This window comes from Balaenoptera acutorostrata, chromosome 15 (genome assembly GCF_949987535.1).
Source record: "Balaenoptera acutorostrata chromosome 15, mBalAcu1.1, whole genome shotgun sequence".
Lineage (NCBI taxonomy): Eukaryota > Metazoa > Chordata > Mammalia > Artiodactyla > Balaenopteridae > Balaenoptera > Balaenoptera acutorostrata.
In genome coordinates this window covers 16,223,299-16,243,301 of record NC_080078.1, presented here as the reverse complement: position 1 = coordinate 16,243,301, position 20,003 = coordinate 16,223,299, and the positions used below count along the sequence as shown (strand labels likewise).

At 47.5% G+C, this 20,003-nt stretch overlaps 1 protein-coding gene and 1 non-coding gene across 7 annotated transcripts in view; both read left to right on the top strand.

Moving 5' to 3' along the window:
* Nucleotides 1-406: 406 nt before the first annotated feature.
* SRCAP (Snf2 related CREBBP activator protein) overlaps nucleotides 407-20,003 on the top strand; it is a 33,892-nt gene continuing 14,295 nt past the window's right edge. For 2 of the 6 annotated variants that reach the window (XM_007186417.3, XM_028167500.2), the window contains exons 1-24: nucleotides 407-710; nucleotides 2,152-2,225; nucleotides 2,794-3,056; nucleotides 4,913-5,164; nucleotides 6,489-6,674; nucleotides 6,912-7,052; nucleotides 8,164-8,386; nucleotides 8,502-8,779; nucleotides 9,416-9,509; nucleotides 9,648-9,737; nucleotides 10,230-10,418; nucleotides 10,507-10,835; nucleotides 11,331-11,508; nucleotides 12,414-12,550; nucleotides 12,777-12,946; nucleotides 13,065-13,257; nucleotides 14,808-14,944; nucleotides 15,033-15,219; nucleotides 16,752-16,921; nucleotides 17,348-17,613; nucleotides 17,815-18,102; nucleotides 18,631-18,795; nucleotides 19,070-19,255; nucleotides 19,473-19,739. In XM_007186417.3, the coding sequence (XP_007186479.2) occupies nucleotides 3,003-3,056; nucleotides 4,913-5,164; nucleotides 6,489-6,674; nucleotides 6,912-7,052; nucleotides 8,164-8,386; nucleotides 8,502-8,779; nucleotides 9,416-9,509; nucleotides 9,648-9,737; nucleotides 10,230-10,418; nucleotides 10,507-10,835; nucleotides 11,331-11,508; nucleotides 12,414-12,550; nucleotides 12,777-12,946; nucleotides 13,065-13,257; nucleotides 14,808-14,944; nucleotides 15,033-15,219; nucleotides 16,752-16,921; nucleotides 17,348-17,613; nucleotides 17,815-18,102; nucleotides 18,631-18,795; nucleotides 19,070-19,255; nucleotides 19,473-19,739 (4,180 nt within the window). In that variant the 5' untranslated portion in view covers nucleotides 407-710; nucleotides 2,152-2,225; nucleotides 2,794-3,002. Of the gene's footprint in view, nucleotides 711-819; nucleotides 1,005-1,688; nucleotides 1,708-2,151; nucleotides 2,226-2,793; nucleotides 3,057-4,912; nucleotides 5,165-6,488; nucleotides 6,675-6,911; nucleotides 7,053-8,163; nucleotides 8,387-8,501; nucleotides 8,780-9,415; nucleotides 9,510-9,647; nucleotides 9,738-10,229; nucleotides 10,419-10,506; nucleotides 10,836-11,330; nucleotides 11,509-12,413; nucleotides 12,551-12,776; nucleotides 12,947-13,064; nucleotides 13,258-14,807; nucleotides 14,945-15,032; nucleotides 15,220-16,751; nucleotides 16,922-17,347; nucleotides 17,614-17,814; nucleotides 18,103-18,630; nucleotides 18,796-19,069; nucleotides 19,256-19,472; nucleotides 19,740-20,003 lie in introns of those variants that run through there. The other 4 variants (XM_007186416.3, XM_007186415.3, XM_057529438.1 and 1 more) reach the window with 4 other exon arrangements.
* On the top strand, nucleotides 9,201-9,327 carry LOC114238491 (small nucleolar RNA SNORA30/SNORA37 family). Its single transcript, XR_003623838.1, has one exon. It is a non-coding gene; the product is annotated as a small nucleolar RNA SNORA30/SNORA37 family (small nucleolar RNA).

Below are 20,003 nucleotides of genomic sequence, written 5' to 3'. Positions count from 1 at the left end.
ACCTAAAAAGTTGGCTAACAGATGGCATAAGTGCTTAGGAGTTACTGGGAATACCACCCTTGCGTAAAACGAAGCAGCTCTACATAAGTGGACTGTCGTGGGAATCCAGAGGCCCAGGTTCCACTGCTAACTTGCTGAAAGTACCTGAGAAATTGCTTCAGCTTTCTGGGTGATCTATTAAAAAAAAAAAGTGGGGTGCATCGATCCGAGTTGGCAGCCGCAAAGCAGCCCCAGCGGCAGGTTCCGCCGTGTAGGGTAAAAGCTTTCTGCCGCGGGGCAAGAGCCGAGCCTCCGGGCGGACTACATCTCCCAACCTGCCTTGCGCGTCGGGCAGCGCCCTACGCTAGCACGCGAACCTCTCCGCTCCCCGAACCTCCAGTTACTGTCTCTCGCGAGAGGACGGGCCGCGCCGGCGGTAGCGATAGTGAGCTGTGGTGGTGGCGGTGGTGTTGGTGGTGGCGGCCGAGACGGCGGCGGCCATTTTGGTGAGGCCTCGGAAGCGGCGGTGGCGGTTCGCTGCGAGTAGCGTCTCCCATTTTTCCCACCCACCGCCCGCATCTCTGTGCCGCGAGAGGAAGCAGTGGAAGCAAGGCGGTGGCAGTAACCGCGGGCCCCAGGGGAATTTAAAGGCCGCGAAGGCGGCGGCCAAGAGGGGGCCCTCCCCCCTCCTCGGCGGGAGGGGGGTGGTGCGCACGCCCCCGAGGACGCAGGTAAGGAGAGGGAGACAAGATGGCGGACACCCCACAGCTCCCCCTCCCCTGACGGGTGACTGCGCGCGCATCTTTCCGCCACCGCCTCCCCTCCCACCTTCCCGGGGTGCTGCGCGCGCACCTTCGGCCGGGGCCCCGGGGCCGGTGCGCGAGGCTGTCGGCGCGCGCCCATAGAGACAGGCTGAGGGGGGCCAGGCCGGCCGGCTCTGGGCCCGGGCGCGTCTTCTCTCCCCTCCCGCCCGTCTGCGCACGCGTGCCTGAGCGAGCGAGCGAGCCCTGAGAGGACGGACCCAGGTGCGCTCCTGCCCGCCCACCAACCCCAGTCCCCCCTAAGGGGCGCGCGGGAAGAGGAAGGGGGGCGTGGGACGAATAGTCGGGGCCCGCGCCCACCATATCCAGTCAGGAGCCAGGACTTGGCGGCACGAGCCCTCCCTTATCTCAGCCTTTCGCGGTCTGGTAGTGGGGGCTCCCTGACAGGCAGGGATGAGAGGCTTCCTAGTCCTGCGACCCTTGGGTGCGTGGGTTTGGGTTCTGGCGGGAGCCCCCGGGCGGTGCGCGCAGCCGACTCTCTCCGCCTCCAGGCGCGCACGCGCGGGCCCCTCCCCCAGTCGCGCACGTTGGGTGGGGTGGGAGTCTAGGAGGGGGCGGGGCTATCTTAGGGCTAGTGGCAAGTTGGGGCAGAGGTCAGGGGTCACGCTGGGTCAGGCTGTGGGGACGGGTTGGGAGACGGTAATGAAGCCGGGGGTCGAGAGTTCAAGCTTCTTGGATTCTGGTTAGCTCGATTCCAGTGACTCTGTTGTGGAAGGTGGAGTGAATCGAAGGCTGCACCGTGGTTAAAGAATTTCCTTAAACACTGGGGAAACACTTCCGGGCCTTGTGTGGGTTTACCCTGCCTATTTCCGGGCTATGGTTCTTTGCTGTTCGGGCTTCCTTACCTCTGCTTCTCTAAGGTCTCCTGCTCTAGTTCTGGTGTTTGGGGAAGTGTCATATGGCGCAGGTATAGGAGTCGCAGGGCCTGCCCTGAGGAAGGGTGGATCCTCCTATGTTTAGCCCTCACTGGAAAGGAGAGCCGGCTGCCAGGCAGCCAGCACCTTTTGAGCTTCTGGATGTGACAGCTTTTTTGGCTTTGTTAATTTGTCCTCCATTCAGAAGTTGGAGCCTTTTACCCTTAAGCTTTTTAAACTTGTTTGGGGGACTTCACTTCCCTGCTTCTCCTCCCCAGCCAGAATCTCATGTTATTAGGGAATTCTGTTTTCACAAAACATGGTTTGTTTTTATTTTTCTGAAATGTGATTTTTATTTACTACTGTAATTCACTTCCACCTTTGAACTGGTTTGGGTATATTTAAAAGCCTCAAAAGATGGTGTAAAGAAGGCTTTGATGAGTGTTGGTAAATGTGGATTAGTTCCTCACTGCTGTTTTCTTCCCTGTTTGTTTCAGGCGTGATTCCCCTCAGTACGGCGGCACCGTGGAAGTACAGACTTTCACAGGGGGTGTGGTCTCAGCTCACACAGGTGAGGGCTCAAATACCATTTCATGTGCTGATGCTAATGGGAAAGATGTTTGAGATAATGATTGTGGTGCAACAACAGATCTGGGACTATGGAGAGAGAAAGATCTGATCACCCTGACTCTACCAAGGAGAGTAGCACGTTCTCTTGGTTTTGGCATCAGACTGTCTAGGTTTGTCCTCCTCCTCCTACTTCCTTACTGTGACCTTATGCAAGTCTTTTGGTCTCTTTGTATTCTGATTTCCTAACTTATAAAACAGAGGAAATATTAGAATGTAAGCTACATTTATGTCAGTGGTCTTTCTGCATAACTCTGTTTTTGGTATGTAGAAGGAACTAAATAAACATTTATCATAGCATGAAAAGTATCTGGTTTATAAGGTAGATGTGAGGATTATACAACACATCAAGTAAGTACTCAGTAAAGTATTTGACACATAGTAGATGCTCAAGAAACATAAGCTATAATCACTGTGTTCGGTTATCTTTATTTGCTAGTGTTATCCCTGGTTTTTAAAAAGATTCTTTAATCTTTCTAAATCCCATTTCTACTCTTTTTACCCTACTTTAGGTGCTCCAGAGGCCGGTGAACCTGAGTGGAGGCTGGGACGCCCTAGTGGGCCCCGGGCCCTGGAAGGCGGGTCCCGGTGGCCGGTGGCCCAGAATGAGGCCAGCTCCCAGCATGCCCTGCAGCCGGACGCCAGCCCCTCGGCCAGCAGCAGTGGTGACAACGACCCAGTCGTTCTTCAGGCATCCAAAGAGGAGCCTGGGAGTGGGACCATGCAGAGCAGCCCCTCCCCTGCTCACCCTCAGCTCCCAATCTTGCAAACACAGGTTTGAAAGTGGGGAGGGTTCCTTCTCTGCTTCTGCTTTGTGGGCTGTTGGCTTTGAGGCAGAAAGAATGTGGCAGGTCTTAGCCGTGTTTCCATGATCCTAGCTACCTGGGTAGCTGAGTTTGGAGAATCTTTGATGCTCAGGTGGGCTGTCAAGCCTGTTGGATACTCATATTCTACTTGACATTAGTGTAATGTTGATCTCTAAGAGCATGGAAATTTCTCATTACCTGAAAAAAGTTGAATTAAGCCAGGTTGGAAATGGAGTTTGTGACAAAATGCTTTTAAGACTGCGTACTTTGAGAATAGCTCGGTTTCTTTTGGAACTGGAACGAGGTAAGCCTTATGGATGGTGTGTAGTATTCATTCTTTTCTCATACTGAGGGAGTGCTGGAGGTAGGAGAAGAAAACCATGACTTTTTTTTTTTTTTAAACATCTTTATTGAAGTATAATTGTTTCACAATGGTGTGTTAGTTTCTGCTTTATAACAAAGTGAATCAGCTACACATATACACACGTTCCCATATCTCCTCCCTCCCGCATCTCCCTCCCTTCCACCCTCCCCATCCCACCCCGCCAGGCGGTCACAAAGCACCGAACTGATCTCTCTATGCTATGCGGCTGCTTCCCACTAGCTATCTATTTTACATTTGGTAGTGTATATATGTCCATGACACTCTCTCACCCTGTCACATCTCACCCCTCCCCCTCCCCATATCCTCAAGTCCATTCTTTAGTAGGTCTGTGTCTTTATTCCCATCTTGCCACTAGGTTCTTCATGACCTTTTTTTTTTTTTTTCCTTAGATTCCATATATATGTGTTAGCATACTGTATTTGTTTTTCTCTTTCTGACTTACTTCACTCCGTATGACAGACTCTAACTCCATCCACCTCATTACAAATACCTCCATTTCATTTCTTTTTATGGCTGAGTAATATTCCATTGTATATATGTGCCACATCTTCTTTATCCATTCATCCGATGATGGACACTTAGGTTGCTTCCATGTCTTGGCTATTGTAAATAGAGCTGCAATGAACATTTTGGTACATGACTCTTTTTGAATTATGGGAAAACCATGACTTTTAAAAAACTGGACAGACCTAGGTTTCCCGTACAGTAGGCTTTTGATGGTTATGGGTTTGATATTATTTTCCTGAGTAGCTGGGAAATTATGTGACATAATGTCTTTCTTCATTTAGTTGAGGAAGGAATTTGAGTGGCACGCTGTGAGGCTTGTGTGCCAGAGTGAATTTCATGAGTTCCCTCACTATCCACATTTAAGTAGGACTTTGTTCTCTACTTATTATTGCTTATGCGGTACCTTGTAATAGGTGGATGTTCGAGAACAGTGATCAATCCTCCCTTTCCCCTCCTACCTCTCCAGTAAAGGAAACTACCGAGACTGGTGATGAACATAAAGAGGTTTAGGTGGTCTTGGACTTTTTGATGCTTTTTGAATTTGGTGGTAGCTCAGATTTATTTGCATGGGTGAATCTGCCATACTTGCTGTGAAAGGGAGGGAAAAATAGGGAGTTGTTTATGTGAGTGAAATCATTGAGGTTCTGAAAAGATTATTAAAAGTTGAAGTCATGTGCTATAGTAGTAGTCTTGAATTTGGGAATTGTGTAAATGTCAGGCTCTAATTCCTCTGGCATATGTTTACTGGAAACTTGGCTTTGCCATCTTGAGTACCTTATTAAAACTTTCTCCCAAATGTTGTGTTTATAAAAATGAGGTTGATACCTTACTCCAGAGCTTTTTTTCGTGGAGATAGAATGAAGTAATGTACTTAAAACCCATGGTAGAGTGCTGCTAAGCATTCACCTTATCTATCATTTCTCCCTTTTCTAGATGGTGTCGGACGGCATGACAGGCAGCAATCCTGTGTCCCCTGCCTCATCCAGTTCCCCAGCCTCTAGTGGGGCAGGTGGCATCTCCCCCCAGCATATAGCTCAAGATTCCTCTTTGGATGGACCTCCAGGGCCCCCAGATGGTGCCACAGTGCCCTTGGAGGGGCTCAGCTTACCCCAAGCTGCTGACCTGGCTAACAAGGGCCCAAAGTGGGAGAAGAGCCATGCTGAGATTGCAGAGCAGGCCAAGCATGTACGTATTGGGAAGGCCCATGAGGCTTCTTGGGAGGCTTCTTCCCTGAACTCCTATGTCCCATGGGTATTTTACATTTCTTTCCTTATCTTTGATTTACAATACAGGCTCTGCTTTGATCTTTACGTGATCTTGAGCAAGTTGCTTGAACTCTGAGCCTCATTTTCTTTTTCTTAAAATAGGGATGGTGTAATAGTGAATAGGCTGTTAAAAGGTTTAATTTAAAGGAGAAAATAGACAAAAAAGTGCTTTGTAAGCTCTGAGCCTCCTAAGATTTACTGGTTTCTACTTCATGTTTTTCTTCTATAGTCTCTGTTAAACTTAACCAGAGGTAAATGTCGTCTCTGGGCCAGCAACATCAGCATTACTTGGGAACTTATTAGAAGTGCAAATTCTTCGTACCCTTCTTCTACCTACCCATTTAAAACTCTAGGCATGGGGTCTAGCACTGTCTTAAAAAGCACTACAGATGATTCTGATGCATGCTCAAACTTGAGAGCCGTTGGTCTAATATCCATGTCTGTCTTGGTGTTTCCTTGGTGACCATCAGGCCATTTAGTTCCTTGTCTTATCTGTGGCTGTTAGTTCCTTTGATTTAGTTTTTGTCAGGAGAGGACAAAAATAATGAGGGCAATTGTCCTGAGTTTATAAGTCACCTCTTAAATAAAAATTTCAAGTGCTTTCATTTTTTTTTTATGAGATATAATCAATGTAGAAACAGTGTTATCTTTTTGTAATACTAACCACTGTTAATCTTTTTGTGTATAACTGTTCGGTGTTTTCCACAAAAAAGTACATTTTTATAAAAATAATATTTTTCAAAAGCAGAAACAGGATTGTGTAAATTGGATTTTATAGCATATTTCTAAGTACGAACATATTCTTGTGTAAGTAGAATTCTGCGGCCGTGAAGGTCCCTTCACTGTATCTAGAGTCAGTAAGGAAGCATGCTTTCCTTGTTCTCTGGGAAGCTTCCCTTGGGATATGTTTTCCTAAGTTTTGCCTATATTCATAAGGTATGGAGTGTAAAAAAATGGAAAAAGCATGAAATCTGGTGTGTGGAGTCACACCTATTTTTAATTCCCAGTACTTATCACCTCCTATCTGTGTAATCTCAAGTAAATCACTCAGTCTCCCTGATCTTTTTTTGCTCACCTGAAGAGCATATAATATCAACTCGTAGGATTGGTATGTGGACTCAAGACAAGCATATAACACTCAGTCCAGTCAGTGCCTGTATGTAGTCAGAGCTCAGGGATTCAGCCATGGTCATGAGGTAAAGTATATGTTGAGTAACTTGATTAACCTAGTTCTTCCTCATTAGGAGGCTGAGATTGAGACTCGGATTGCTGAGCTGCGGAAGGAGGGTTTCTGGTCACTGAAGAGACTGCCTAAAGTGCCTGAGCCTCCCCGCCCCAAGGGCCACTGGGACTATCTGTGTGAGGAGATGCAGTGGCTCTCTGCCGACTTTGCTCAGGAGCGCCGTTGGAAACGGGGTGTGGCCCGTAAGGTATGTCCTCAACTGGACCTACTGCCTTCCATTTTGTTTTCAGGTTTGGTTTTTCTTGATGGGTAGGTTGGTTGGAAGGGAACCAAACATAATGGTGTACAGTGCTTGTAAATGCTTCTAGTCTCAAGAGGCAAGCTCTGACTTCCCAGGTTTCTTGACTTTGACTTTTCTCTTTACCCTTGACTTGGGGACGGGCCAAGGGTCTGGCCTTGGAGTGTTTTCACCTCATTCCCACAGGTGGTGCGAATGGTGATCCGGCACCACGAGGAGCAGCGGCAGAAAGAGGAACGGGCCCGGAGGGAGGAGCAGGCCAAGCTGCGCCGAATCGCCTCCACCATGGCCAAGGATGTTAGGCAGTTTTGGAGCAATGTGGAGAAGGTAGGCAGCAGAGATTGGGAAAGGGAAATGCCTTGGGGTTGACTGGTGGGTAGCATGGTAGCAGGAATGATCTAAAGTTCTCCTCGAGAGAGTGGATAATTATTTCATGCAACTCTGATGACATTTCTGTTGCATGCTGGACCTTTCAAGCATTGAGTTCTACGAGGAAGAGAGAAGTACAGTGGAAAAACATGGGCCCTGCCTTTGGGGATTGCTAATAGGACTTCTTGACTCCCCTAGGCCATCTGTCCTTTGCAGCCCATTCAGTATGCTTTTTCATGTGTGTGCCATTTACCTGCTTAAATACCATCAAAGTTCTCATTAATTGTTCTCATTTATTAAGTTGTAATTGTTTCTTTTTTTTTAAATATTATTTTGTTTATTTTTTTAAATCTTTTTGGGCTGCGTCAGGGTCTTCGTTGTGGTGCACAGGCTTCTCTCTAGTTGCGGTGTGTGGGCTTCTCTCTAGTTGTGACGTGTGGGTTTTCTCTCTCTAGTTGTGGCGCCCGGGCTCCAGGGCACATGGGCTCTGTAGTTTGCAGCACGTGGGCTCTCTCATTGAGGCGCGCTGGTGTGCGGACTTAGTTGAACTACGGCATGTGGGATCTTAGTTCCCCGACCAGGGATGGAACCCGTGTCCCCTGCATTGTAAGGGGGATTCTTTACCACTGGACCACCAGGGAAGTCCCTGTAATTGTTTCTTAAGTATTACCTGGCTTCTGTCTATATTTTTATTCTTGTATTCTGCCAGTTCCTTTTCTTCTTTCCACTTCAAACATTCTCTTGTATGTCCGTGGCCATTTACACATGCTTTTTCTGCTGCAGGGGATGCCTTTTTCCTCATCTTCACTTAGGGAACACCTACTTAATCTTTAAGATTCAGCTCCAGATACATTTGTAAGTCTTTCCCCACTGCCTGAGACTAAGCTGGCTCTTCTCTATCCTGTGCTTCCTTTCTGCTTTCCTCAGAAGCACCCTTAAGGTCGTTTAGCTCTTCCTTCCTGAAAAGCCAGCCCAGGGCCTAGCATAGAGGAGGCTTCCCTAAATGTTGAGTAAGAATACATGAGTAAAAGATTATCTTGGTGATCCCTCCATTTCATGCTTGTGTCAGGTGGTGCAATTCAAACAACAGTCCCGGCTCGAGGAAAAGCGGAAAAAAGCCCTGGACCTGCACCTGGACTTCATCGTGGGGCAAACTGAAAAGTACTCAGACCTTCTGTCTCAAAGCCTCAACCAGCCACTGACCTCCAGCAAAGCTGGTTCCTCCCCTTGCCTTGGCTCTTCCTCAGCTGCCTCTAGTCCTCCACCCCCAGTTTCCCGGATGGATGATGAAGGTGTGTGTCCTCTTTAGCTCTGTTACTCTTCCTCATGTACCCTTTCCAGAGCTGAAAACCCACCCTGTGGCTTGCAGGGCCCCGTGGACTTTGTGACCTTGTTCTCCTGCTATAGATGGGGACTTCCAACCCCAAGAGGAGGAGGAAGAGGATGATGAGGAGACGATTGAGGTTGAAGAACAACAGGAAGGCAATGATGCAGAGACCCAGAGGCGTGAGATTGAGCTACTTCGACGTGAGGGAGAACTGCCACTGGAAGAGCTGCTCCGTTCCCTCCCCCCTCAGCTGCTAGGAGGGCCTTCCAGCCCCTCAAGAACCCCCTCATCTCGTGATAGTGACACCCGAGATGGGCCTGAAGAAGGTGGTGAAGAAGAGTCCTCTCAGGTGGTGAAGGTATGGGCAGAAGGGGATAGAAGGTGGGTTCAGAGTGGGAGCAAAGGGAGAGCCTTAAGGACTGAGTTCTTCCGGTCTGTAAGGTTGGTTGTGATTCTTAGGAGTCCTCCCTGGTCTGAGCAGTTGGGCTCTCATTTGAGGATGGATAGGAAAGAACCTGGGTTTGGGGCAAGTTACAGTCTGAGATGGGCAGATTTCTGATGCATGGAAGAGTGTACTGTACTCTTAGAATTGCTGTGTGAGCTTGAAAAAAAACATACTTTGGTCCTTGTTGCTTCTGTGAAATGGCCCTAATACTCACTTGCTGGTTTGTAGGTTCGGAGCTGAGATGGTAACCTTGAAGTCTCTTTTGGACCTAAGCTTTCTGTTTCTCCATGTGTCCGAGTGCATGGGGTTGGTGTTGGGGGCCTGTGTTTCTCTTCTAGCACTTTCACAGGTCCTCCCCTGGGCAGTGGGGCCAGGATTTGGTAGCTGGTATTGAAATTGAAAACCCTTGATTGTATCCTTGCCCTGGGACTGTGTCAGTGGCAACTGTCAGTGGGACAGAGACTATTCTGTGACATCTTATTCAACGTTGTGTCTTTCTCTTGCTGCTCTAACCATAGGCCTTCTCCTTTTTCATCCTCTGCCAAACAGGTAAAGCCCCCACCCTCCTCTGTCACACAGCGCAACAAACAGCCTTGGCATCCAGATGAGGATGATGAAGAGTTTGCTGCCAATGAAGATGAAGGTCAGGCCTGTTCTCAGTCCCCTTGCCTCTTACCCCTTGAATTGTCTGGACCTAATATTTCAGGCTTTCTCACCTCTTCCACTTGGACTGTGTTCTGAGCCTCTGTCCCCATTGATCTTGGTTCATTCTCTTTCCTAGCGGAGGATGAAGAGGATACCATAGCAGCTGAGGAGCAGTTGGAAGGGGAGGTGGATCATGCCATGGAGCTGAGCGAGTTGGCTCGAGAAGGTGACACCAGACATTTTACTGAGTATCCACTTGGTGTCTCTGTGCAGAATGCCAGAGATAAAGAAATGAATAAGACACTTTTATCCCTCCTGGAGATACTCCAGATCTAATGACAGAGACAGATTTATAGATGGTTATAAGTAGAAAATTATGATTGGTTATGATGGAAGTTTGAACAAAGTGATGGGAGAGCTGAGTGGAGGGAAGAACTATTGGAAGAGGATAGTGGCCATGTTTGATCTGAACCTTAAAGGGGAGGTTCCTCAGATTGATCCCGTCCTTCCCAATGGAAGGCAGGGCCATCCACAGTTCTAGCCCATGTTACGGGGCTTGGCTGAAAATAGCTGGTGCTGAAAGTAAACTCTTTTGCCTCCCCTCAGACCTGGGCCTAGCAGTGTCTGTAGAAGCTGAGGTAAAATGAACTGGCACCACTCAGACCTCCCCTTCTTCCCCATGAAGCACGTAAAGGCTTACCCTTCACTTCTCTTCCAGGTGAGCTGTCTGTGGAGGAGCTACTGCAGCAGTATGCAGGAGCCTATGCCTCTGATGCCTCTGCCCCAGGTTCTGGGAGTAGTGAAGAGGAAGATGAAGATGAAGTTGAGGCTAACAGCTCTGACTGTGAAGCAGAGGGGGCCACAGAAGCTGAAGAGGCTACTCAAGAGGATAGTAGCAGTCAGTCAGGTGAATGTGTGGTCATGAGGCAAGAGCTGGGGAGGGCAAGACTGGAGGAGTAGGTATGGTGAACACTAAGCCTTGATCTGTGCTTTAGACTCTGCTGAGGAACAGAGTGAGGATGAGGAAGATGAGCATTCAGAAGAGGAAGAAACGAGCGGGAGTTCGGAATCGGAGGAATCTGAGTCTGAGGAATCTGAGGAGTCCCAATCACAGAGCCAAGCAGATGAGGAAGAGGAGGAAGATGATGACTTTGGGGTGGAGTACTTGCTTGCCAGGGATGAAGAACAGAGTGAGGCAGATGGGGGCAGTGGACCTCCCACCCCAGGGCCCACCACCACTCTAGGCCCTAAGAAAGAAATTACTGACATCGCTGCAGCAGCTGAAAGTCTCCAGCCCAAGGGTTACACCTTAGCCACTACCCAGGTATTTCCAGGCCCAAGCTTCTGCTTTCTCATATCTTTTTTTTAAAAATAAATTTATTTATTTATTTATTTTTGGCTGCGTAGGGTCTTCGTTGCTGCGTGTGGGCTTTCTCTTGTTGTGGCGAGTGGGGGCTACTCTTCCTTGTGGTGCGCGGGCTTCTCATTGCGGTGGCTTCTCGTTGTGGAGCATGGGCTCTAGGCACGCGGGCTTCAGTAGTTGTGGCACGCGGGCTTCAGTAGTTGTGGCACTCGGGCTCAGTAGTTGTGGCTGGCGGGCTCTAGAGTGCAGGCTCAGTAGTGGCACACGGGCTTCGTTGCTCCACGGCGTGTGGGATCTTCCCGGACCAGGGCTCGAACCCGTGTCCCCTGCATTGGCAGGCGGATTCTTAACCACTGCGCCACCAGAGAAGCCCCTGCTTTCTCGTATCTTGACTCTCCTGTTTCTCAGTGACAGATTCCTCAATTCCATTGTGTTACCTCTCTTCCTACCTACTAGGTGAAGACACCCATCCCCCTGCTCCTACGGGGCCAGCTCCGGGAGTACCAACACATTGGGCTGGACTGGCTGGTTACTATGTATGAGAAGAAGCTTAATGGCATTCTTGCTGATGAGATGGGGCTAGGCAAGACGATCCAGACCATTTCCCTGCTTGCCCACTTGGCCTGTGAGAAAGGTAACTAGGCCGGGCCCTTCTTCTTGGGTCTCCCTTGGCCAATTTCCTGGGAAGCTTATTTAATGACTTCAGCTGTAGCACGGTGAAACAGTCTCTTGCTGCTAAGTAGCTTCATTGACTCTGGTCAATAACTGTATAGAGAGGTCATTGTAGGCACTAGGATTAACCCCACCACCCCCACCCCAGAATTTTGACTTAGTTGATTTACAATTTTCGGTTAGTTTCAGGGGATACAGCAAAGTGATTTGGTTATACATATGTATGTATATGTTCTTTTTCAGATTCTTTCCCTTTTAGGTTATTGTAAGATATTGAATGTAATTCCCTGTGCTATGTAGTAAATTCTTTTTGTTTATCTATTTTACATGTAGTAGTATGTATCTGTCAGGCCCATACTGCTAATTTATCCCTTCTCCCCTTTCCCTTTGGGTAACCATAATTTTCTTTTCTGTGTCTGTAGGTCTGTTTCTGTTTTGTAAATAAGTTCATTTGTATTATGGTGCTAGGATTCTTAGGAAGGGCCATTAGGACAGAATCGTCAGGGTTTTATACCTTAGTTCCAGAACTCCAAAGTTTGTATTTCTTTACTATCTCTCATCTTTTTTAAAATTGCTCTGCCCCACATCTCTCCGAATCTTACTTTATTTTTTAAAACTGAGGTATAATTGACATTTAACACTATATTTCAGATGTACAACATAATGATTTGGTATGTGTATACACTGCAGAATGATCATCATAGTAAGACTAGTTAACATCCATCATCATACATAGTTACAAAACGTTTTGTTTTTTCCTGTGGTGAGAACTTTTAAGATTTACTCTCTTAGCAATTTCACATGTGCGATACAGTATTATTAACTGCAGTCACCGTGTTGTACATCTCTCATTCTTTTGCTAAACAGGTAACTGGGGTCCCCATTTGATCATTGTCCCCACCAGCGTGATGTTGAACTGGGAGATGGAGCTGAAACGTTGGTGCCCCAGCTTTAAAATCCTTACCTACTACGGAGCCCAGAAAGAGAGGAAGCTCAAGCGGCAGGTTTGCTTCCCCATGTGATTGCTCCCCTCCCCTATTGATGTTTCCTATATTTTTAGGCCCTTTCCTCAAGTGAGTTCCTTTCCCTTCCCTTTCTGTTACCCCATTCTGCTCCTGGGACTTTTCTCCTTTCTCCCAACCTGATTTCTGTCCCTTGAAGATCTTAGGATGTCTTCTTTTTGCTCTTTCTTTTCACCCCACTTTCTGCTACTTTCTCCTGATACTGCAGGGCTGGACCAAGCCCAATGCCTTCCATGTGTGTATCACATCTTACAAGCTGGTGCTGCAGGACCACCAGGCCTTCCGCCGTAAGAACTGGCGCTATCTCATTCTGGATGAGGCTCAGAACATCAAGAACTTCAAGTCTCAGCGCTGGCAGTCATTGCTCAACTTCAACAGGTGGAGATGGAGATGTCTGAGATTCGTGGGAGGGTTGACTTGGCCTGACTGGTGGGATGCTTGGACAGTTGGGACTTAGCTGACCATCCTCCCTTTAATTCCCTCTGTCTCTTTGCAGCCAGAGACGCCTGCTCCTGACAGGAACACCCTTGCAGAACAGCCTCATGGAACTGTGGTCCTTGATGCACTTTTTGATGCCCCATGTCTTCCAGTCTCATCGCGAGTTCAAAGAATGGTTCTCTAATCCCCTAACTGGCATGATTGAGGGCAGCCAAGAGTACAATGAAGGTCTAGTCAAACGCCTTCACAAGGTAGGGCCTGTACCAGTTTGTCAAGGGCATTGGGAATGGCAAGGAACTAAGGGCAATACCCAGAAAACCCTTAGGAACAGGGAAGTCAGTGCTAGGCTGAATTTACCCAGTTGTCAAGCTGCAGTGTTCCAGTGACTGACTCATTGCCAGATTGAGTGACCTCATCTTAGTCATCATTCTGCTTGTTTTCTTTAATGGTAGCATTTCTGTTTTTATTCCTTGAGTAGAATGATAATGCTGATCAGTTCCTGGCTTGGGTTTTTCTTTACCTGACTGACTTTACACAACTACATATTTTTGTTGTGTTCTCTTTTTCTTTTCATTTTTTGTTTTTTAAATTTTTTTATTTTTGGTCTTCTCTGGTTCCTCTTCCTTTGTCCAGTGTCCAGCTTTTAAATAACATTTCTCAGCATTCTGATCTTTACTTTTTTTTGTCACCCAATTTACTTATCTCATCGGCATACTGATTTATATAATTCCTTGACTCTGTAGACCACTCAACCTGTAGTTAAATTTCTGATAACGTCTTTAATTGAAAGTTCCTCTTTTTTTAAAATTTTATTTATTTATTTTTGTTATCTGCCCCCAACCTCTTTGACCCCCATCTGATGGACATTTTTATACAGAAAACAATAAAAATTTCCCTCTCAGCTTGGTGCCTTCAGCCTGACATTTTTGGAATGCAGGGGGCACTTCCCTCTCTCCTTAGCCCCTGGGGCTCAGCCCTGCCTTGGCAGCTGTCGCCTACCCTGCCAGAAAGTTCCTCTTGAACTCACTCTGTTATAAGCCAAACATCTGAAGCCTTATAGCCTATTATTTCTACTCCAGTTTGGTCAATCACACCATCATTTTGGTAAATCAAACTATCAGTAGAAACCAAGAAGTCTTAACTATACTTCCTCCTTTTTAAAATTTTAAAATATTTTTAATATTATTTGTTCCCATTTTATTGAGATATAACTGACATATAGCACTGTATAAGTTTAAGGTGTACAACATAATGATTTGACTTATATACATCATGAAATGATTACCACACTAGATTTAGTGAAACTATATCTCTTTCTTTATTTTCTCTTTTTTCACTTCTTCCATGTCAACTTGATGACTATGTCATATCAGATTTTATCTCCTGAGATCTCAGATTTGCCTTTGGTTTTCTGTGCTGCTGTCAGTGCCACAGATTTGTTCTCAGCTTCTTGGCTGGATTTACTTTCACAATCTTGTAAATTTACAGTTACTCCTTGGAACTGTAGTTTGACTCATCCCTTCTGCTTAGTTAGTTGCTCTGTCCTCAGTGCTTTATCACTTCTTGTGTTGTGGTATTATCTTTATGTTCGTCTTTTTCATTATAGTAAATTCCTTGAGAGGAGGGCTTGCATCTGATTCACCTTTGTGTGTTTGGTTCCCGGCATGCTGCATGGCTCCATGAGAGTTTACTGATGGGCTAAGCCAGCGCTCTGCTGGTCATCAGGCCAAGACCCAGGTAGAGGGTCTAGGCGCATAGTGCCCGCTGTTCTCCTGTCAGCCTTCTGCTTATTTGCTTTTAGGTTTTGCGGCCTTTTTTGCTGCGCCGAGTTAAGGTGGATGTTGAGAAGCAGATGCCTAAAAAATATGAGCATGTTATCCGCTGCCGGCTCTCCAAGCGCCAGCGCTGTCTCTATGATGACTTCATGGCACAGACCACGTAAGGGAGGACTGAGGGTGGGCCTGGGACCCTACAATGGAGCTGAGGTGACTATCAAGATGTCCCATTTATTTCTCTTTTCTCCCAGAACTAAGGAGACACTAGCCACGGGCCATTTCATGAGCGTCATCAACATTTTGATGCAGCTGCGAAAAGTCTGCAATCATCCAAACCTGTTTGACCCTCGACCCGTTACCTCCCCCTTCATCACTCCAGGCATCTGTTTCAGCACCGCCTCTCTGGTGCTAAGGGCCACTGATGTCCACCCTCTCCAGGTAAGCAGTTGCCTCCAAGGTTATTGGCCCTACCCAACCCTGCACCTCTTTTCTTTATGCTGGAGTCTGACCTTCTGCATCCTTACTTCCCCTGTCACCTCAGCACTATTCCAGTTTCATCGTTTTCTAACTGTGTCACTTTGGGCAAGCTAATTATTAACCTTTAACCCTAAATTTGCTTGCCCTTCAAAACGGGGGTTATAAGGCCTATTCTGCAGTATGTTTGTGAGAATTGTGTTAATATTTTTAGAATTGCCTGGCATATTAATAATGCTTAAATATTTTAATCATTTCTAAGCATATGGTACAGTGGCACTGAGTACATTCACATAGTTGTACAGCCATCACTATCATCCATCTTCAGAAATTTTTTCATCTTTCTAAACTGAAACTCCATACCCATTAAATAATAACTCCCCATTCTCCCTCTATTCCCAGCACCTGGCAGCCACCATTCTACTTTCTGTCTCTATAAACTTACTATTTTAGGTACTTCATGTATGTGTGATCATACAGTATTTGTCCTTTTGTGACTGGCATATTTTACTTAGTAGAATGTCTTCAAGCATGTGTCAGGATTTCCTTGGGTTGGGTAATATTCTGTTGTACATGTTTTTGTGTATGTGTATACATGTATGTGTCTATGTGAGTATACACATGTGTACATTTACATACATAGAGACAAATACCACGTTTTGTTTATCTGTTCATCAGTGGACACTGCAGTTGTTTACACCTTTTGGCTACTGTGAATAATGCTGCTGTGAGCATAGGTGTACAAATATGTGTTTAAGTCCCTACTTTCAATTCTTCTGGGTATATATACCCAGAAATGGAATTGCTGGATCATATGATTATTCTATTTTTAATTTTTTGAGGAACCGCTATACTGTTTTCCATAGCAGCTGCACTATTTTACATTCCTACCAGCATTTTGCAAAGGTTCTGAGTTCTCCACATCATTGCCAACACTGTTTTCTGTTTTTTTGATAACGGCTGTCTCAGTAGGTGAGGTGGTATCTCATTGTGATTTTGATTTTGATTTCCCTAATGATTAGTGATGCTGAACATCTTTTCACGTGCTTATTGTATATTTTCTCTGGAGAAATGTCTGTTCAAGACCTTTGCCAATTTTTAATTTTTTTTTTTTTTTGGCCACGCCGTGGGACCCGTGGGATCTTAGTTCCCCGAGCAGGGCTGGAACCTGGGCCCTCAGCAGTGAAAGTGCAGAGTCCTAACCACTGGACCGCCAGGAAATTCCTGCCAGTTTTTAAATTGGATTGTTTGGTTTTTTTGTTGAGTTGTAGGACTTTGCGTGTTCTGGATGTCAGCCTCTTACCAGATACCTGATTTGCAAATAATTTTGGTCCTAGTCTATGGGTTGCCTTTTCACTTTATTAATAGTGTCTTTTGATGCAGTCTAATTTATCAGTTTTTTTCTTTTGTTGTCTGTGCTTTTGGTGTGATATCCAAGAAATCATTGCCAAATTGGCTCCTTTGACACTCTGCTCTTGTGTTCCTTCTTATGTCAGCGGATAGACATGGGTCGATTTGATCTCATTGGCCTGGAGGGTCGTGTCTCTAGATATGAGGCTGACACATTTCTACCCCAGCACCGCCTTTCCCGCCGGGTTCTGCTGGAGGTGGCTACTGCTCCTGACCCCCCACCCCGGCCCAAGCCAGTCAAGATGAAGGTCAACAGGTACCAGGGCTGAGGAATAAGGAAGTGGGTTCCTAGAAAAAAGTGGCTGCAGCTGGCTGGGGGGAATTGGGGTGGAAAGGAAAGAGTTGGAGGCTAGGCTGGAATGTTCATATGGATGGATGAAAAATACTTGGAGGGATCGGGGGATAGAATAACCAGAAGATGGTTTCGGGAGAGGCCCTTGTGCTTGTCATTGATTTTTTTTTTTCCCTCCTCTCTCTGCTTCGTGCTTTTTTTTTTTTTTTTTTTTTTGCTTTGTGCTTTTTGGTTATCGGATTTCTTTCCCTCTTTCTCCATTGGGTCTTACCTTTCCCTCCTTTGCTTTTATAATCTGTCTGTTTTTCTGCCTCATCTTCCTTATTAATTTCTTTTCCTACTCTTCACTCTCCCTCCTTCCCTACCCATCCCCTTGTTTTTTCCTCATAGGATGCTGCAGCCAATGCCCAAGCAAGAAGGCCGGACAGTGGTGGTGGTGAACAGTCCACGGACTCCCCTGGGCCCTGTCCCAGTCCGACCCCCTCCAGGCCCTGAGCTCTCAGCCCAGCCCACCCCTGGCCCAACCCCCCCAGTGCTGCCAGCACCACTGATGGTGTCGGCCTCCCCTTCCGGACCCCCACTCATTCCGGCATCCCGGCCTCCTGGCCCTGTTCTTTTGCCCCCACTGCAGCCAAACGGTGGGCCTCTCCCCCAGGGTGAGTTGCAAGGGAGCCAGGATGCTGGGGGGTACTTTAGGCAGATTGTTCGGATTGGAGGAGAAGTAATGGTTTGAGGAGCTGGGTTGGAGACGGGTGTGGTGTTTGATGGGCTACAAGGGATTATGTATGGAGGTTTCTAGGACCAGGCTGAGGCTTTAGTCAAGGTGTATCTGACAGGTGTTTGCTTTGTGTTTACAGTGATGCCATCCCCTCTGGGGGTCTTGAGTGGGACCTCACGACCTCCCACGCCAACCCTATCCTTGAAGCCGGCCCCACCTGCTCCTGTTCGCCTGAGCCCTGCCCCACCCCCAGGCTCCTCCAGCCTGTTGAAGCCCCTTACAGTGCCACCAGGCTATACCTTCCCTTCTGCTGCTGTCACCACCACCTCTACCACCACAGCCACGGCTCCCACCACGGCAGTGCCAGCTCCTACTCCTGCTCCACAGCGCCTCATCCTGTCTCCCGATATGCAAGCTCGCCTGCCCTGTAAGTTCCCAGGGCTCTGTGAGGGTGAAGGACTTGAGATGGGAGGAAAGCCTATATGCCATGGAGCTGGAGAAGAAAAGCTCGGGACCATGAGTGTATCAAATTCTAGGTAGCTAACATATATTAGGTATTTTGCCAGGCACTGGTAATTCATAATCAAGTAAGAGCCCTCAAGTAGTTCACAGTCTCTAGTTGGGGAGATGACCCATAGATGAATAAATAGTGGTAAGCCTACCAGTAAAAAATTATTTGGGGTAAAAGGGCAGCATAGTGGAGGCAGGTGGTGATTAGCTCAGTATGGTGGAAAGCTGTTAGAGGATGTAAAGGAGATTGCAAAGCAAACAGGTGGGATTGGAAGGAGTAGCATGTCAAAAGCTCAAAGGCTGTAGGTGGAGGCTAAGTTTATTGGAACATGGTAAGTTGAGGGGGAGGGTTGGAGAAACTGGAGACTTGTGCCTCATGAAGGTCTGTGAAGTGAGGTTGAGCAGAGTGAGCCCCATGTACATTAAGCCTCTTCTTTATTCATAGCAGGTGAAGTGGTCAGCATCGGGCAGTTAGCCTCACTGGCACAACGGCCAGTGGCTAGTACAGGGGGAAGCAAACCTCTCACCTTCCAAATCCAGGGCAACAAGCTGACTTTGACTGGTGCGCAGGTGCGCCAGCTTGCTGTGGGGCAGCCCCGCCCGCTGCAAAGTAGGTAAAACCCACCCCCTGTCCTGCCTTTTTCCTCCTCTTCTTTGTCCCTTTGTTTTTGTGGCTCTTTTCAGATGTCAGCCTTTATGTTTCTTTCCCTACCTTTTGGTGGGTGGGGCCAAGGGGAATGGTTGGAGGGTGTCTTTTGATCAAGATAGGTATGAGTTTATTCTGGAGAAGTTATTCCCTCTTCGTTCTTTCTCTCTTCTCTTGCCTCTGCCCTCCTCCGGCTGATAGCTGCTTCTTTCTTTCTTTCTCTCTTCCCTTAACCCAGGGAATGTGGTGCACCTGGTGTCAGCAGGGGGGCAGCACCACCTCATCAGCCAGCCTGCCCATGTGGCCCTCATCCAGGCCGTGGCCCCGACCCCTGGCCCTACCCCTGTCTCTGTGCTGCCTTCTTCGACCCCCAGCACCACCCCTGCCCCCACTGGCCTCAGCCTTCCGCTTGCTGCTAACCAGGGTGAGGCTTCTGGCCTTCCTACTTACTTAGCCCTGCTGGCCTTGGTCCTTCCAGGCATGCCCTGGGCTACTGTCTGTCTAGCCTTCCCTCAGTGTTGTTTTCCTTTGCCAGTATCTCTGATATCTGTCTGCTACCCTCTCCTGCCCTTGGACTTCTTCCATCCTTTGGGTCTCTTGTTTCTTTTCTACCTTCCCCTCAATCTAGCTTCCTCTTGCAGTGCCACCAACCATGGTGAATAATACAGGCGTGGTGAAGATTGTAGTGAGACAGGCCCCTCGGGATGGACTGACTCCTGTTCCTCCGTTGGCCCCAGCACCCCGGCCTCCGAGCTCTGGGCTTCCAGCTGTGTTGACTCCACGCCCCACATTAACCCCTGGCCGGCTACCCACACCTGCTCTGGGTACTGCCCGAGCCCCCATACCCACGTCCGCTCTGGTGAGGCCACTTCTCAAGCTGGTCCACAGTCCTACGCCTGAAGTCAGTGGTGAGTTCAGGTGGCTGAGGCCAAAAATTTTTGCCAGGAATGGAGATAGGGTGGCCCAGAGGGTTTCTACGTCACAGTAGATCCTTTCGTTATCAGTATACTGATTTGCATTAGCCCCCAAAATGGTCTGCTGAGCCCTTGCCTAATTCCAAGATACATAAGTTGGAACTTTGGAGGGAAAGGAAATGTTAAATTGTTAGATTCCTTGAATCTTTGATCTCATGGTGTGGGAATGAAGGTCTTCTGGGAAACAGGTGAAGCTTG